Source organism: Nycticebus coucang, chromosome 2 (genome assembly GCF_027406575.1).
Source record: "Nycticebus coucang isolate mNycCou1 chromosome 2, mNycCou1.pri, whole genome shotgun sequence".
In the NCBI taxonomy this organism is placed as follows: domain Eukaryota; kingdom Metazoa; phylum Chordata; class Mammalia; order Primates; family Lorisidae; genus Nycticebus; species Nycticebus coucang.
In genome coordinates this window covers 71,724,988-71,743,748 of record NC_069781.1, presented here as the reverse complement: position 1 = coordinate 71,743,748, position 18,761 = coordinate 71,724,988, and the positions used below count along the sequence as shown (strand labels likewise).

The 18,761-nt window shown below is 38.8% G+C and overlaps 1 protein-coding gene and 1 non-coding gene across 12 annotated transcripts in view; both read left to right on the top strand.

The window, feature by feature from the left end:
* The window catches only part of KDM4C (lysine demethylase 4C), a 447,042-nt gene that overhangs the window by 216,728 nt on the left and 211,553 nt on the right, over positions 1 to 18,761 (top strand). For 10 of the 11 annotated variants that reach the window (XR_008376280.1, XR_008376284.1, XR_008376282.1 and 7 more), the window contains 4 exons: positions 6,976 to 7,169; positions 10,614 to 10,840; positions 14,093 to 14,403; positions 18,194 to 18,302. Coding sequence is in view for 8 of the 11 variants with exons in the window: in XM_053573098.1 (XP_053429073.1) it covers positions 6,976 to 7,169; positions 10,614 to 10,840; positions 14,093 to 14,403; positions 18,194 to 18,302 (841 nt within the window). In the remaining 3 variants the exon portion in view is untranslated. Of the gene's footprint in view, positions 1 to 6,975; positions 7,170 to 10,613; positions 10,841 to 14,092; positions 14,404 to 18,193; positions 18,303 to 18,761 lie in introns of those variants that run through there. The other variant, XM_053573144.1, reaches the window with a different exon arrangement.
* On the top strand, positions 4,384 to 4,490 carry LOC128579991 (U6 spliceosomal RNA). The gene has a single exon (XR_008378356.1). It is a non-coding gene; the product is annotated as a U6 spliceosomal RNA (small nuclear RNA).

Sequence of the window (18,761 nt, the reverse complement as noted above, 5' to 3'; positions counted from 1 at the left end):
AAGTCTTTTGTACATAGATCATAAATACATTTATGCCAATTTCAGTGTGTTGATTCTTTGTACAAATTGGAGTGCTTACATCATACTAATCAGCATAGCTTTCACTTCATTTACCCAATTATAGCATTAGGACATTTGTGTTCTACTCATGATAGCTCTAACTTGTACCTGCAATGTGCTCCATATTTGTGGTCCCCCTACTATGTGCCTCAGTTTCTCATCGATGAGTTATGATGACTCAAGTAGATGATTTCCTTGTAATTGTTTCCACTTAGTCATTAAAAAAGAACTATCTGAAAGACTCTTCAATGTAGAAGTCAGAGTATATGAACGTTTTCATAAAAATACTTAGGAGAAGGCTTATCCAGAAGTGCCAAAAAAAGTTATATACATCTTAAAAAAGAAAAATGCTATATTGAATACAGTATTAAAATTATAATATTCAAGTCATGTTTCACTGCTAAAATTATATGATATAGAAGATAGCAAGCATTGTAATATTAAGTATTAAAATTTTCATATGGTTTTCTTTTTAAAACATGTATACATTTTTTGACACCCGTCTGTAGACAACAAAATAAATCCATGCCTTTTCTATCTGCTATCATATGATCTCATTGAATTTTATAAAAATAGTTCCATTCACAAAAATTTAGATTCCTAAGAGTTTGCAGAGACCTATTTTTTTTTATCTTATCTTACCCAAATTTCTATATAATGTGTGACATGGAGTGCATGAATTCAGAACAAAATATGTTCATCTACCTTTGAATACTAAAGAGTTTGATTTCTTGCTGTGTCTTACATAGCACAGTAAGAGTGAATTGTTTAATATCTGTAACTCTGAACTTCCACAACCTTTCTATCAGATATTCAGGTAAGTATTGAGAAGCAGGAATTCTAAAAATAATTTGTACAGAATCTTTTGGCACCCCCTGGAGCAAACTGTTTGAATCCATTCCCCTTCATTTTGCAGTTTTTCTTTGTCAGTTTGAACAGTGTTCTTGTGGGTCAGAAAGATTGAGTTTCTAGTCCCATACCTTAAATTGCTTTATAATTGCCTTACTTTATAAGGGAGACATATCCTGGCATGGAGAAGGCTGTAGACATCCCCCAGAAATTAATCTTAGAAGTAGGAGAAGTGGAGAAAACTTATTTTGGAACACTGCAGCTGCGCTGGTTCAACTCTGTCAATATGGCATGACAACTCTGTCAACATGGAAGGCAAATATGGTGAACCCAGATATTTGTTCTCCGATACTATTTCAGTTGGGTGATGGGTCATAGATACAGAACCTGGAGATGGATAAATCTGGCCCATGTTTATCTTATAAGACATCCAAAATCTATCGAACATGGTTTGATTTTAGAATTTCCACAGCGGAGTGGGTAAGAGTATGGAAATGCTAGATTTGAATCTGGCAAAGCCTGCATTATTTAGGACTGTGACCTTGGGCTAATTAATGTAAATCCTCTGAGTTTCTTTATATTTTCTCAAAAAAATTTATTTAACAATTTTTTTGAAGGGTCTCTTATTTTGTAGGCACTTAGAATATACTTTTCAATAAGACAGACACAGTGTGTATTTTTATCGTTTAGAAATGGAGTAGTATGGGAAAGTGATAGGGCAAAACATCTGAAATGACTCATAATAATGGTTCTTTAAAATGTAATATCATACTTTTTTACTATTGATGCATGAAATATGAGGGCTATCTTGAAACTATTCAGCTGTTGCAAATACTGTTTTTTCAAATCTTCATAATACATATTTTTCATATCCTTTTTCTTGTCCTTTAGGAAAATTTAAAAAAAATCTACATTCTTCTTCAAGGTTGTGAGAATATGCCTCTCAGAATTTTAGAAATATTCTCAGGCATCTTATTCTGGGACCCCTAGGAGTCTTCAAATGCATTGTGCACCTTGACAAAATCAAGGTTCTTTTGAACTCTGCAGACCAGTCCAGGGGAAAACAAGGGCATTTAGGCCTCCTGCAGACCTTTGTTAATTATTGGATATAAGGGCTTGGCGCCTGTAGCTCAGTGAGTTGGGTGCTGGGCACATGCACCAAGGCTGGCGGCTTTGAGCCTGGCCTGGCCTGCTAAACAATAATGATGACTGCAATAAAAAAGATAACTGGGCATTGTGGTGGGCACCTATAGTCCCAGCTGCTTGGGAGGCCGGGGAAGGAGAATCACTTAAGCCCAAGAGTTGGAGGTTGTTGTGAGCTGTGACGCCATGGCACTCTACCGAGGGTGACATGATAAGATGCTGTCTCCAAAAAAAAAAAAAAAATTAAAAAAATTATTGGATATAAGGACAAAAAGAACTGGCTTTTGCGGTCTTTATGTACTGACTTTATTGATTAATATTGCTCCTGCATTGCTCTCTTTATTTTGGTTCTAACTAGTTTCTTTTTTCTCCCACTCTGTATAAATATAATTCTCTAGTTTACTTTTCTTGTGTATTATTTGTCTAAGAATATAGATGAAATAAATCAATGTTGTAAATGTTAATGTTTACATTTTTATAGTTAATCACTATAGTAAAAACTTTTATTCATTGTGAATTACTATCTCTTGGACGTTTAAGGAACACAAATGTCTTTAATAATATTTGTGTTTTTTTTTTTTTTTTTTTTGTAGAGACAGAGTCTCACTGTACCGCCCTCGGTAGAGTGCCGTGGCGTCACATGGCTCACAGCAACCTCCAACTCCTGGGCTTCCGCGATTCTCTTGCCTCAGCCTCCCGAATAGCTGGGACTACAGGCGCCCGCCACAACGCCCGGCTATTTTTTTTTGTTGTTGTTGGCAGTTTGACCGGGGCTGGGTTTGAACCCGCCACCCTCGGCATATGGGGCCGGTGCCCTACTCGCTGAGCCACAGGCGCCGCCCCATATTTGTGGTTTTTTATTTGTTTCGTTTGTTTGTTTGTTTATTTTTTACTAATTTACTTTTTTTGAGACAAAGTCTCAAGCTGTCGCCCTGGGTAGCGTGCTGTGGCGCCACAGCTCACAGCAACTTCTAACTCTTGGGCTTAAGCGATTCTCTTGCTTCAGCCTCCCGAGTACCCAGGGCTACAGGCGCCTGCCACAACGTCCGGCTATTTGGGAGTTGTCATTGTTGTTTGGCAGGCCGGGGCTGGTTACGAGTCCGCCAGCTCCGGTGTAGGTGGCTGGCGCCCTACTCGCTTCAGCTACAGGTGCGGAGCCTATTATTTCTTTATTTATTTTCCTTTTCTTGCAGTTCTTGGCTGGGGCTGGGTTTGAACCCGCCACCTCCCGCATATGGGGCCGGCGCCCTACTCCTTGAGCCACAGGCGCTGCCCCCTTTTATTTGTTTCAATACGTCTATACAAGTCATGTCTGTATGTACTGGCTTTACCCACATAATGCATCCATTTTCTAAAATTTCCATTGAACATTTGTATACATAGTACAATATTTTCCTAGGTTATGCTTGTATATTGGGGGATATCATGTACTTTTTCTGTGGGTTAGATAGCACAGATAGTAGATGATTCTTTTGTACCGTAATTTGGAGCTAATGTAGCAGTTTAATTGTGCCTGAAAATAATTTTCTGATGACATTTAAGAGCATCAATTTTTTTGATAGTGTAGAATATAATTAAAAACATAGAGCACTTAAAGCCCAGTTTTTCAGTTCTTCATATGAATTTCTTAAGGAAATAGCAATAAAAATGTTGCTTTTTTTCTTTATTATGAGTCATTCGTATTTTAAAAAGTAACTGTTATTCCCAAGGACAGATAGTTTTAAAGGGTAGGATAGGGTGGGTTCAGTTTAAATACACGCTGACTACTCTTGAATTGCCAGAAGACAACATTATGTGTTTTATTTGGACTTTTAAAAATCTTTAAGAGTTTCCCATCATTGTCTCCTCCTGTATGTCCTATTCAGTAAGTTTAATTCAACCTAATACATTGGGTTGTTTACATAATTGTTGGAAAATTACTGATGTCTAAGAAAGAGAGTAATTCCCTTTACATTTTAAACATTCGTTCTCTTATTCTTGTGATATTTTCAAGATGCGATGCCAAGGAGTTGAGTCTGGTTTCCACATAGGCCCCGAACGGGAAGTACATGTGTGCTGCCCCTGTCTTGCCCCGACAGTGCTGAGTTCTCTTACATCTCTTACCCGCTGGTCCCGCATTGCTCTTTCTCTCGATTCTTCAAAAGCAGCATGCATTTCTTCTTGACCCTCCAGGCTATGTGTTAACCACAGCAGTGTGATTGTTATTTCCCTAGTTGCTTTGCCCATTTCAGTACGGTGAAATATAACAACATTAGGAACATCTATGCTCCTGTGGTCAGACTACTATAAAGCCAGGTATATAAGGCATACTGTTTTTAAAGAATAGGCTCTGTGCTTGCTTCAGTAGTACATATACTAAAATTGGAACAATACAGAGAAGATTAGCATGGCCCCTGCACAAGGATGACATGCAAATTTGTGAAGTGTTCCATATTTAAGAAAAAAAAAAAAAAGAATAGGCTCTTATCTAATGTTTGAAGCAGTGATTTACAAGTATGGAACATTTAGTCCTCATCCCAGCTCCATAAAAATAGTTACCATTGTTACTCCCAGTTTTTCTGATTGGGTAACTGAGGTACAGAGAGGTTTAGTGAGTTGCTTGGAGTTATATAGGTTGTTCATGTTGAACTTGACATTTGTATCTAGACTTTTAGGCACTGCATGGATCTCTCCTGGACAACCACCTCTCTGTTCCTGGCTTCTGCTGAGCTGGTTGATTGGGTCCATAATTCACGCACCGAATCTATTTCGTAAAAGGTCTTCCAGCCACACTGCTGGCCTGTTCTTCAAGCACATTCCTGTTTGACCATGGCTTGTCTACCGTTCTTCCTACTGAGTTCTGTATCTTATTCAAAATGTGGAATCCCAATGTATACAAATTAGATTTTGTAGCACCATCTGTGCTAACAAGATGAACATCAATTCAAAGTTTTTTTCCCCAAGACATTTTCCTCAAAAATAATGTTCAGTACCTTACGAGCTCATCTCCCCTAGGGATCTGGCAATGATAATCATGCTCAGACCTAAATTAGCTCATTAAAGGGGAGAGCATCCCTATTTTTGTTCATGAACCAAAATTAGTAACACTGCATGATGAATTTTTTTTTTTTTTTTAGACAGCCTCAATCTGTCACCCCGGGTAAAGAGCTATGACATCACAGCTCACAGCAAACTCCAACTCCTGGGCTTAAGTGATTCTCTTGCCTTGGCCTCCCAAGTAGCTAGGACTACAGGTGCCTGCCCCAACACCTGGCTATTTTTTGTTTGTAGTTGTCATTGTTGATTGACAAGCCTGCCAGCTCTGGTGTATGTGGCTGGTGCCTTAGCCGCTTGAGCTATAGGTGCCGAGCCAAACATGAAGTTTTTGGTGATGAGTCCAAACTATTACTTGTGTTCTTTTAGGCAGAAGATCATGTCCTATACTAGAACATCTTTTAATTTCTCAGAATTCTTGTTTTCTGTCTTCCAAAGGGAAGCTAATTATAGAAAGATAACTTAAAACTCTCTATACGTAACTAATAATAGAAGGCACCAGTGTACATGAATAATATTGGATTCAGAAGAATAATTGGTACAATTTACATTCAGACTTGTGGATGAATTTTCTTTGGGTAGCACATGGGTGTGCATGAAGTTGAGGTAGCAACAAAAAGCACAGAGGTTAACAAAGAGCGTAGCGCATTTGGGTTCCTGTGACCATGAGCTGACGAGGAGTATTCATGTTGGCTGGTAGTGGGAGAGAGACTTGAAAATCTCACTGGTGGAGTCAAGTCTTGGAGCTTTATTCAAAAGGCCGAACACAGGGATTATACCTTATTGAACTCAGAAATGAAACATTAGAAGATATTTGAGGGTGATTAAAGTAATAGGTATAAAGGTGGATTTATGCTAGGAGAGACTACAGGCAGCAAAAATACTTTGCTGTGTTGTTATTCTAGGTTTAGGGTCTGACAGTGAAGCTTCACGGATGCTGACAGAAGTAATCAATGCAGGAGACATCATAGAGGAAGAATTAATTATAAATGGTGGCATGCTGAATTTCTAAGGGTGGAAGAGTAAGGAGGACAACATTGATGATATCTAGAAAACACTGACAATGGAAATTGAGCAATGGAGCAATTATGGTATCATTGATAGTGGCTGAATATTTGCAGTCAAAGAAGTTACTTTTAGGTATGTTGAGTGCAAGGTCCATTCACATTGAACTCTGTGGAGGGAGTTTTAGACTGGAGATGATTAAGACTTTGGAATTAATTAATGGAGGTGAAGTCTTTCTAGGAACCTTTCTTTCAAAGCAAGATGTTATTGATAACTATACATTCATTGCAGTCAAGGCCACAGTGGATTCAAAATAATGTTTTCTTTAATTTCTAACCTTAACCCTATTTCTTCTCTCCAGTAGATATGGTTATGTTGTTGATGGTGTATTAGATATTATATGTGATATGACTTAGAAAAAACTATTCATTTGCTCCTAATTTTTGGTCATCTTTTGGTAATTTATTTATTAATAAACCTAAATAAAATACGTCTCACAGTACATTTATCTCCACTCATTGGTTATATTATTCCAAGCAGACATTCATTGAGTTCTTCTATCATTTGTTGACAACTCAGGTGTTCAGACCTCTCAGTGCTTTTTTGCTCCTTGCCACACGAGGGGAGGGCAATCCTCTTGTAGACATGCTTCAAAATGGCTTTTTCGCATCTTATTTTCCCATTTATAAAGAGGTGAATACCTAGATTCTAACCTCTGTTCAGAGAAAAATGGCTTTATCACTCAGTGACTGTTTTCAATTTAAAAGACCATCCTCAACCATTTAGTGACTAAAGATTCACATATAGTATGTTTATGCATCGACTCGGTGTAACTTGATACAGCTGGCGAAATGTTTAATGAACTCCTATGCCATTGTGTTTCAGTGCACTTGCAGAAAAGACATGGTGAAAATTTCCATGGATATCTTTGTGAGGAAATTTCAGCCAGACAGATACCAGCTTTGGAAACAAGGAAAGGATATATACACTATTGATCACATGAAGCCCACTCCAGAATCTACCCCTGAAGTGAAAGCATGGCTCCAGAGAAGGCGGAAAGTAAGAAAAGCATCTAAAAGGTAATTTTACCCATTCCTTACTAAATTCAAATGGGCCATGGCATATGTTATTCTCAAAGGCTATTCATTTGCTTTTCTTACTTATTCATCATAAGTTTACTTAATATCTTTCTGAAAATGTGACAGAGAACATTTTTAATTCTTGCATGTGTAATAAATACAGTATAGGGCGAGATGTGTATTATTTTGTTTGAGAATATTTCTGAAATTGCTACTCATGGAAAATACAACAATATAGAAGTTCTCTGACTTGGGCGGCGCCTGTGGCTCAGTGAGTAGGGCGCGGGCCCCACTTGCCAAGGGTGGCGGGTTCAAACCCAGCCCCGGCCAAACTGCAACAACAAAAAAATAGCCGGGTGTTGTGGCGGGTGCCTGTAGTCCCAGCTGCTCAGGAGGCTGAAGGCAAGAGAATCACATAAGCCCAAGAGCTGGAGGTTGCTGTGAGCCGTGTAACGCCACGGCTCTCTACTGAGGGCAGTACAGTGAGACTCTGTCTCTATAAAAAAAAAAAAAAAAGTTCTGTGACTCCTTTCACTAATATATGCTATTTGGGGTTGAATTGGTCTCTCCATTCATGTCTATAGTTTCATCAACTTCATAGACTTAATGGCTAACTTACTCAGTTTGCTACCAATTTTATTTCTGACTTTAGTGGTTATCTTCATCATTTTTCAAACATTTAAAGTAATACTTTTCTCACGTAGATGCTTAATTTTTTTATACTTTATAGCTTGGTTTTATTATTCTGCAAGATGTAAAGCAGGGCATGTGGTGTTCCTGTCACATGTGTGTCCTTTTGAACTTTATTCCCCATTCCACCTTTTTAGCCAGAGCCATTTCAAAAGCTTTTAGGTCTTCTGTGGGCATCTTGCCATTTTAAAACCCATTGAATCAAGTATGTGTTGCCTCGTGAAGTCTTTAGTCTTCCTTTAAACCTCTTATATTTTCCAATTTATATTAGAATTTCCTCTTCAGTATTATTCAGTGTTTTCTTTCAGATTATAAATGTGATATTTGTGCATTGGAGAAAATGTATTTATTTTATTTTAATTTTTAGAAAATTTGTCAAATAAGGAAAAGAGTAAAGAAGGAATCCCAAATCACCCATAACCTCACAATCCAGAGATAACCAATGCTAACATTTTGTATATATCCTTTACATATCTATTCATTACATATTATGTAATATTATATGCCTTTCCAAAATTGGGGCCATGCTCTGTTAACAATTGGTAATATGTGTGTCCTTGTGAACTTTATTCCCCATTAAGAATTTGATGTCCAATTAATTACATGCGTGTGTTTTTATGTACTTAAATGATTTGCTACAGTTTTTTATTTCTGCATGTATTTAACTAATTCCCTGTTTTTGGACCTGTAGCTTATTTCTCCTTTTTTGCTATTAACTAAATAACACTGTAAAGTTTAACTGTTTGCCCACTCTTCTGACATTATTTTTTGACTTTCTTCCCCCTCCCCCCACGGACACTTATTTTCTGCTAGTTTAGAATGGTAGTGAGCAGAGGCACCGAGTATTTCACTTTATAGTTGCCAGCAGATTTTTAGAAGTGCTAGTTTTCAAGTTAATTTACTAGGTCAGGACCACTATTTTAAAATTAGGAAATAAAATAGAATAAAAAGTATTTTACTTGTTCCCTAGTGGTGAGGGTTAAGTATTAGGTCATGACATGTGAGTGTGTGTTTCTCTTCTTAAATGTTTATCTCACTTTGGGTTACACTCCAAAAAAGTTTGCAAAATACCAACTTTGAGAGTCAGTACTTTAGATAAATGTGTGAATCTTCATTCACCTTCCTCCCTCCCCCCCAAATAAAGAAAAGTCAGCTTTAGAAGGATACAGTATTCAATGCAGAGTTCAGAAGACATCTTGAGACTTGTTCTCTAGTGCACAAAAAAGCACAACACTGGTATTAAGTATATGAACTGGTCTCCTGGTATTAGCTAGGTTAGCCCTTTATGGTTGATAAGGAACCTACATCTATGACACTGGTCAGATTGCACATTCCTGTCAGTAGGTTGAAATAATCAATGGACTCTGTTCACCTAGTTGGAAAGCCCAATGTTAAGGTCTTCAGCCTTGTGACTTGGTTTAAGAAATTGCTGATCTTCCTTCAGTAATACTCTATTCACAGAAATCTACCCAAGGGAATGATTCATGGAAATCTCAAAGAGGAAGGTCAGCTATGTTTTTTTTACATGTACTATGCTGTTTGTAAGATTGGGGTTGTCTCACATCAGCCACTGATGGTAATAACAGTGATGATGGTAATGACAATACTGCTACTGTTACTGCCATACGCACCAGCCACAGCTGCCTTGCCCCCCCTGACATCCTACAGTGCTTAGTTTTGTGGTGTGTTTGTGTTTGAGACACTGTTGCTTTGAGTTGATTTGTGAGTGATCCAAATTGCTGGAAATGTTGTTTGATATACAAGATGCACATATGACAAAGCTATCAAGTGACTTGCTAAAAAACACTAAAAGAGGAAGAACATGAAAATAGTGTCCTCTCTGCAAATAACTTAATGTAAGATTTTAAGTGAATACAATTAGTCTTCCTCTTGTCTAAATTCCTGTAGCTATTGATGATTTGACATTTATCTAAACTATTTTTATTCATATCTGAGAATTATACAAAAACTCAAGAAGTCTAGTCACCTGAGACAAAGGGGATAACAAGAGATAACCTATATAAATTAGCTTTGGCTGTGATGTGTGGCAGTTCACTTTGAAACATAAATAATTTACTCATTTTTGAATAGCAGCTTTATAAGATCTCTTGATTTTCATTTCCTGTCTTCATGCTCTAAATATTTTATTTATTGGTTTAGTTTTTCTCTCATGTTATCATTTGTTACTTTATTTTTTTTTAAATTTTGACAGTGTTGCTTTAAAATTCTAGCATTCTCTATTTCACAGTAATGGTTAGTAATCTGTTACTTACAATTTTAAAAATTTTTCCTTTGTAGTAAATTGTTATTAAAATTATTATTGAGATTTGGTTTAAAATTTGATCTATTAGTTGGGAAGATTATCTTGGCACAGCAATTAAAAAAGTAACAATTTTTGTTTACTTCTCTCTCTCTCTCTCTCTTTTTTGTCACTCTCCATGGTAGAGTGCGATGGAGTCACAGCTCACAGCAACCTCCAACTCCTGGGCTTAGGCGATTCTCTTGCCTCAGCCTCCTGAGTAGCTAGAACTACAGGCGCCCGCCACAGCACCCGGCTATTTTGTTGCAGGTTGGCCCCGGCTGGGTTTGAACCCACCTCCTTCAGTATATGGGGCTGGCGCCCTACCCCCTGAGCCACAGGCGCTGCCCAGTTTTTTTGTTTTTCAAACAAGTGAAAATAACGATAGTATTGGTATGTGTTTTTTCAAATCAGTGGAAACATTCTGCTCTGATCACTGCCTCTCTTGTTGATAGCTTCCAGTGCAATAAGTCTCACTCTAAAAGGCCCAGGGCTGAGGAGGATGAGGAAGAGTCAGCTGAAGTCGATGGGGCAGAGGTCCCTAACCCCAATTCAGGCATTGATGACCTCAAGGTCAGGGAAAAGCCAGAAGCAGCAATGAAGCTGGGGAACCCAGGAGAAGAGACCCCCGCTGGCAGCATGCAGCTGCATCAGAATTTATCAGATACTATCAAGTTCTCAGGTGAGAAAATGGCTGAGTAGTGCATGGTTGATGATCAGAAGACCTATATGTACCTTCACTGGGAAAAATATCTTACTGGTTCACGTAGTTTAACCAATTAGTTGGGTAAAGTTGTAGGTGACTCATGCAGGAGGCCAAGAAAATGTTACAAAAGTCAGGAGCACTTCTGCTATGTTTAACAGAATTGTGAGGCAAACAGCTAGCTATGCCTATTTGGTTTAATAAAATAGAGATTCTAAAATGAAAATTAAAAATTCTTTTTTAGTGCTACTCAACTTACAATATATAATACATATTTTGAAAGCTTCTCTTGAATTCACATGGGAGCCAAGAAAACCAATTATAGATAATTCTTTGCAGTTTCTTAGTTTTCGACTTAATTTAAGTAGGAAAGAATGAATAAAATTTTTTAAAGAACAATAAAAATAAAAATGGTATGTATAGTCCCCTATTCCTCTGTATTAAAGCCATCATCTAAAAGTTTGTCTGTTCCTCTCCCCCACCTTTTTTTGAGACAGTCTCACTCAGTCCCCCTGGGGTTGAGTGCCATGAATCATATACTTCATAGAAACCTCATACTCTTGGATTCAAGTGATCCTTTTGTGCCTCACCCTCCTGAGTAGCTAGGACTATGGGCGCTTGCCACAATGCCAGACTAGTTTTTTCTATTTATAGTAGAGGTGGGGGTCTTATTCTTGTTCAGGCTGGTCTTGAACTCCTGAGCTCAGGCAATCCACCTGCCTTGGCCTCCCAGAGTGCTAGGATTACAGGCATGAGCCACCACACCTGGCCTGTTCTTTCCCCTTTTATAGCATAGTTCTAGAAATCTGCTTTAATGCATTGCCTCTTGGGGCGGCGCCTGTGGCTCAAAGGGGTGGGGTGCCAGCCCCTTATGCCAGAGGTGGCATGTTTAAACCCAGCCCTGGCCAAAAGCTGGGAGAAAAAAAAATGCATTTCCTCTTTAATATTTGGTTGAGTTTTTTTTTTTTTTTATTGTTGGGGATTCATTGAGGGTACAAGGAACCAGGTTACACTGATTGCATTGTTAGGTAAAGACCCTCTTATGGAGTTTTTTTTTTTTTTTTTTTTTAATCCTTTAATATTGAGCTAATTCCTGTCTTTCTCGCACCCCTCATACTGCAAACTCTTCAATTAGGACTACCCTAAATCCCTGAGTCTGACTCCGTACCTGCTTCCTTCTTTCTTATGTAATCACATCTCTTGGCTGGACTGCTGCAGAAATGGCATCCTCCTGGGCTTTGCCAGTATCATCTGCAGTCACCTCTGCTAGTCAGTTCTCTGTATGGCTGTCATAGGGATCCTTGTAAAAAAGGCTTAGGTTTTGTCCAAACCTTCTTACGTTATTCCACCAAGAATAACATAAAAAGTCTTTATATAGTCGTAAATGACCTGGTACCTGGTTGCTTCTCAAGCCTGATTACCTTTGACCTTGAAATAGCTGTGTGAATTGATAATAGAGACCTTTGTTTTTAATGACTTTATACTTTAGTGGACAGTTAGACAATTAACCATGTAAGTACAGTCCAGAGTGGTATGTAGCATGATTGAGCTGTCATATAGTGTTCTTGGTCTATCAGGAAATGATCCCCAAAAGACAGAATCTAGGTAAGCAAAGTTTCTTGGGATAGGTAACATAGTATCTAAGTTTACTTTTGGTGAATGTATACAAGATAGAAAGGTAGAGAAGACAGGGGAGGGAATAGTAACAAATATAAGAGAAGAAAGTTATATAGTACATCTGAATATTTCGTTATAGACTCTCATCCTGGATTCTATGATAACTAGGTCTAATTAACCACTTTATGAATTGCTGGATGGTTTTGGCTAAGGACACCCAGTTTCACTAGTTCTATCACTACACGTTTCTTTGCATTTTGATCTTCAGGATTTAGGTCTGACAGAACACTGCAGTAGAAAACTTGGCTGGGTGAAGCATCAGAGCTATCAGTGGTTAGAAGGATGCTTGTTTTGTGTTGCATGTTTGTGTGTGCATTTGTGTGTGTACATGTGCATGTGTGTATGTAAAAAAGTGAATAGAGGTGGAAGGGGAAGGGAAGTGCTTTATAATGTTCTGATCACGCTGTGACTATATGATAGTAGACTGGTTTACATATTACATGTATGTTTACATACATCCTCTCAGCTAATTATAGCATCTCTTGGAAGTATATGTTGGATTATAACTTTTTTTTTTTTTTTAAAGATTTCAAATTATAGTTCCTTTGGATAATTACTATAATTGCCATAACCTTTTCTTGCTGGTCTATAGTAGAACCTCATTTGAATCCTTTATTTGGTCTTCTTCCTTGTAAGGTGAAGAAACAGTGGCCAGATGTGGAGAAACTCCTCTGGCCTCTGACTGTGAAACAGGATTCTCAGAAAATGTGTAAAAAACCATTGTTTTTTTTTTGAGACAGAGTCTCACTCTGTTGCCCAGGCTAGAATGCTCTGGCATTAACCTAGCTCTCAGCAACCTAAAACTCCTGTGTTCAAGCAATCCTTCTTCCTCATCCTCTGGAATAGCTGGAACTCCAGGTTCCCTTCATAATGCCTGATTAATTTTTCTGTTTTTATTGATAGCAGAGACAGGGGTTTTGTTCTTGCTCATGCTGGTCTTGAACTCCTGAGATCAGGTGATCCTACCGCCTCATCCTTGCAGAACAGAGTGCTGTGTTTACAGATGCAAAGTATAATGCCTGGTCTTAATCACTCTCCTCCCCCTCTTTTTTTTTTTTTTTTTTTTTTTTTTTGAGACAGAGCCTCAAGCTGTTGCCCTGGGTAGAGTGCTGTGGCATCACAGTTCACAGCAACCTCCAACTCCTGGGCTCAAGCAATTCTCCTGCCTCTGCCTCCCAAGTAGCTGGGACTATAGGGGCCCACCACAACACTCGGCTATTTTTTGGTTGCAGCCGTCATTGTCGTTTGGTGGCCCAGGCTGGATTCACACCTGCCAGCTCAGGTGTATGTGGCTGGTGCCTTAGCTGCTTGAGCCACAGGCGCTGAGCCATTATTCCCTTGTTTTTTCATTAAGTATTTTCCTTTGCCTAAGTCCATGATCTGACTTTAACAAATATGAAGGAAGGCTATTGACTTAGTGACTTTTCACAGTCCTATCTGTGGAAGTTTAGAGGTGAAATTGGAAGATACAAAGTCAGTTGAGAGCAATTGAATAATTCTAACAGTAATAATACAATTCAAGATTTATTAACAATCTTTTGTTCTATTCCCCAGAAAACAGCTACTTAACTACATCAATAAAAGAAGAAATAAAAACTGAGAATGACAAAGCCTGTGCCACAAGTGCACCTTCTAAAGCCAATGATGCCATACCATTATCTAGTGGCCATGTGAAGTTCGAAGAATCAGACCCACCCAGACTTTCATGGCTAAAGTCACCTGAGTCATCTTCCTCAGTGGCAGAGAATAATGGTGTGTTAACAGAGGAAGAAGAGAGTGATGTGGAGAGCCAGGGGAGTGGCCTTGAACGTGGGGAAATCCCAGTGATCCCCAGTGGAGAGAGAAATGTCTTCAAAGTCCCCACAGTATGTGGCAGTATTTGTTTTTATTCTGTTTATTGTGTGGTGAGATCACTTTTTGAAAACCATAGGCTGTGCATTGAAATCTTGCTTTAAGGCACAGATAAATACCATTTTACATTTATGGGTCTTGATCATATCCCTTCAGTGTCTGGGAGGTAAGCCTTCTGTGATCCGTGACTCACACAGTGATATTTTAGAACACGTAGCTTTTGGCTACATGTTGAAGCTTAATTTTCATTTTTTTTTATTTAAGAAAAATGAAGCTCTTTATATTGAGATAATTATAGATTTATATGCAATGGTAGGAAATACTACAGAGAAATCCTATGTCCCTTTATCCGGTTTCCACAGCACTATCATTTTGGAATAGTATAGTATAAAATAACAACTATATTGACCCTGGACAGTCAAGATACAGAGTGGTTTTATCATCTGTGTGTTGACTGGTCTGGGAAGAATTCACCTGCTGCCCTCTGATCTCTTCCTGTCTAGGCATCAAGTGATCCCAAGTTTGTTTGTTTCTTTCTTTCTTTCTCCCCTCTCCTCTCCTCTCCTCTCCTCTCCTCTCCTCTCCTCTCCTCTCCTCTCCTCTCCTCTCCTCTCCTCTCCTCTCCTCTCCCCTCCCCTCCCCTCCCCTCCCCTCCCCTCCCCTCCCCTCCCCTCCCCTCCCCTCCCCTCCCCTCCCCTCCCCTCCCCTCCCCTCCCCTCCCCTCCCCTCCCCTCCCCTCCCCTCCCCTCTCCTCTACCTCTCGGACTACAGACACCCACCACAACGCTCAGCTATTTTTTTGTTGCAGTTTGACCGGGGACAGGTTCGAACTCACCACCCTCGGTTTATGGGGCTGGCGCCCTATCCACTGAGTCATAGGCACTTCCCATAACTTCTATTTGAAAATTAGGAGCTCCCCCCATCATGCTTTTCTCTCTTTCTGTATGGACTGTGAATCCTAAACTGGCATGATCTTCCCTGGTCCTGCCCACTCTCAGAAAGAGGCCTTTTGCCTCTCTGAAAAGTCAAGACCTCTGTAGATGTTGAAGCTCCCCATTTTGACTTTTGGAAAAGGACCTCTGTAAGTTTCTCCGATTTCCTTTCAGCATAAACTTTCCCTGTAGCCATAAGATTGGGAGTAGGTCAGGTAGACTTTGATTGTGTGAAACAATTGTCCTATCAGTACCTTTTTGACATAGACAACCTGTTTAGGGATTTCAAGTGGATGAGTAAGGAGTAATTGTGTGAGCTAATAAATTGAGCTGGCTGTGGAATAGGCACATAGCTCCTGCTCATTCAAGTTTACCAAAGACCTGTTTGTATCCTTCATGAAAGGTCAGCAACTCTTGAGTACTCTGTTTCTCAATAGTCTTAAAATGTCAAATGAAATATAGTTTTTTAATGTTGCCCAATGATGTTTTTTATTTTTTGCAGGACTACATATTCTATTATACTGTAAAATTAATATCTATCAAAAATATAAAAAAATGAATAAAAAGGTGGCTAAGAGAAATTTGAGAATAGCATTCACATACCATAATAATAAACCAAATTTACAACTTGATTTCTTGTACGGGTTAAATGTCACTGAGAAGATACTGGGATTAATTGTGCTCCCTTTAATTATATTTAATCACATTCCTTTAAGTTAGAATATTCTAAAGCAACTTTTTAGTTGCTTTGCTTTCAGAGGAGATTAAAATTGAGCTAGTGCTATTGAACTTCCTCTTTATCATTTCCCCAATTAAGGACTTACAGCAAAAAGAAAAAACACTACTTGAGAGCTTGACTTACCCCTTCTGAAAAGAGCTACATGGTGGGTCAGCGCCCGTAGCACAGTGGTTATGGCACCAGCCTCATATACCTTGGCTGGAGGGTTTGAACCCGGCTGGGGCCCGCTAAAACAACAATGACAACTGCAAGAAAAAATATAGCTGGACATTCAGGCGAGCACCTGTGCTCCCAGCTACTTGGGAGGCCGAGGCAAGAGAATCGCTTAAGCCCAAGAGTTGGAGGTACTGAGGTGACAAAGTGAGACTCTGTCTCAATAAATAAATAAATAGCTACATGGTGTTCTTCTCTCATACCAGATAAGCTATTTGCATGCTGTTAACAGCCAGCATTAGCCAGTCTACTAAAGAAAGTCTACTAAAGAAACGTGATATATTAAACCCTGTCTTATTCATCCATCTATCCATCCATCTTTGGCCCTGTGCTTTGCCTGGAACACAGCAAGTATGTTCTGCCTTTACATCCTATTTCTGCTACCCAAACAGTTCTCCAGACAGCTATATGTGTACACTAAGTGTTCCACTCAAATGTCACTGTGTCTGCAAGGCCTCCTTTGGCTGCCCATTATAAAATTGCCTCTTCCCCATCGCTTTCTGTTCCTTCTTCCTGCTTTATTTTTCTTCACTGCGTATTTGCTGAATAGTACCTGATAAAGTTTTTAGTTGTTTATTGTCTGTTTCCTTATCTATCTACAGTGCATGCTTATTTAGAGCAGGAATCTGATGTAATTTATCTAGCTATAGGGCCAACTATTAGAGCAATGTGGTATATAATACAGTAAGATCTCACATATTTCTTGTTTTTGATTAAGGTATGATTTCCTTCCTTAATTTTTAGCTGTCATAAACATAGATAACTACTTTCTTCATTACTTTGTCCTAAATTTCCTATCCTCAGGAGGTTTGATTAGAAGGCTTTTCAATGGCCGAGCACAGTACTCATGGCTGTAATCTAGCACTCCGAGAGGCCAAGGGAGGAGGCTCACTTGAGCTCAGCAGTTTGAGGCCAGCTTGAGCAAGAGTGAGACCATGCCTGTACTAAAAACAGAAAAAATTAACAAGATGAGGTGGTGGGGTTCTGTAGTCCCCGCTACTTAGGAAGATGAGGCAGAAGCATCACTTGAACCCAGGAGTTTCAGATTGCTGCTAGCTAGGCTGACACCATAGCGCTCTAACTTGGGGCAAACAGTGACACTCTGCCTCTGTTTCACAGTCAGAGCCCAGAGTAATTTCTCCATATCCGTTCCCTGCTTCTTCACCTTATGAGGAGACTAGACTGCTTTTCTTCACAATTGATATAAATCTACTTGTTTCCACCTCTCTCTGATCCACTCTGCCCTCTGTCCTCCCTTTTTTTAGATTTGAGATGTCAAGAAATCATGTAGGTGGATCCTAGCTGGAGGGTGGATTTCTACCTTTGACAGGAAATAGTAGCCTGGAGAGCTCAGGACAGATCATTTTATATAACATTTATATGGTTTCCATATGGCATTCATGTGTCATTAAAAAAACAATACTTTGGCTTCTTGTTTGATCATTTGTATGTATTACATGCAAGTGGTGATTCATTACTCAATGGAAAGAAGTATACAGCCTTAACTTGGCAGGATTGCCTTCTCTGTGAGCATAGAAAGTAAAATTACCTGCCAAATGTTCACAGGGAACTGCATAGAAATGACCACATGCCACACTACTATATTTTTCTGAGTACGTAATTTTAGATTCAGATTAGTTTTAAGAACTTTTGACAACTCACTAACTGCTGAGCTCACTGCAGGTTTGATAAGCAACATGAAGTGGAAAGAGAGTTAACTGACCTCTTGGTAAACTTACTGATAGAATGGATTCTTATTTCTTTTGACTTTCAGTTTAAATTTCTTAAAGGGCTAAATCCCCAAGAGGTATATTGACACAAGATTTCTTCATAATTAAGTTAGCGTAAATCATTGTGAACTATAGTTTTTTGTTTGTTTTTATTTATGTGTGTTTCTCTTCCATTTTGTTCTGTAACCAGATAACAGAGGGAGAGACCAAGACCTCTAAGAGTTGGCGCCATCCACTTAGTAAGCCTCCAGCGCGATCCCCAATGACTCTGGTGAAGCAGCAGGCAGCAAGCGATGAAGGTGAGCTGGTGACATTTTCATCTAAACGTTGTATAGATGTTGTTATGCCAACCTGTTGTAAAGAATTGTTCATTAGAAAAAAAAAATTTCCCTCTGTAGGAATATACACTATTATCAGATCGTAAGTGATAAACAATTGACAGGGAGACGGACTTTGCGTTTTAGAGGTGATGACTTGCTTCATATAATCTAGCCATATTATAGGGAAAAGTCTTTTCTGTTTCATATCATGGAATAACTTGGTCATTCCTAACATTTATCTAAAGGTTCTCCATAAGAAGCTGAGTCTTCTCTAGAAATGTTAGATCATAAAATTAGCATCCTGTAGGATTTTTTTACTTTCAACTTGAATCCTTTAATTTAACCACTTTGAGTAAGAAACTATGTGCTTTTTTTCTTTTGTATATCCTATTATACCTGGTGAAACATTCTTTCTCTTTAACTAGATTGCTCTGTTGG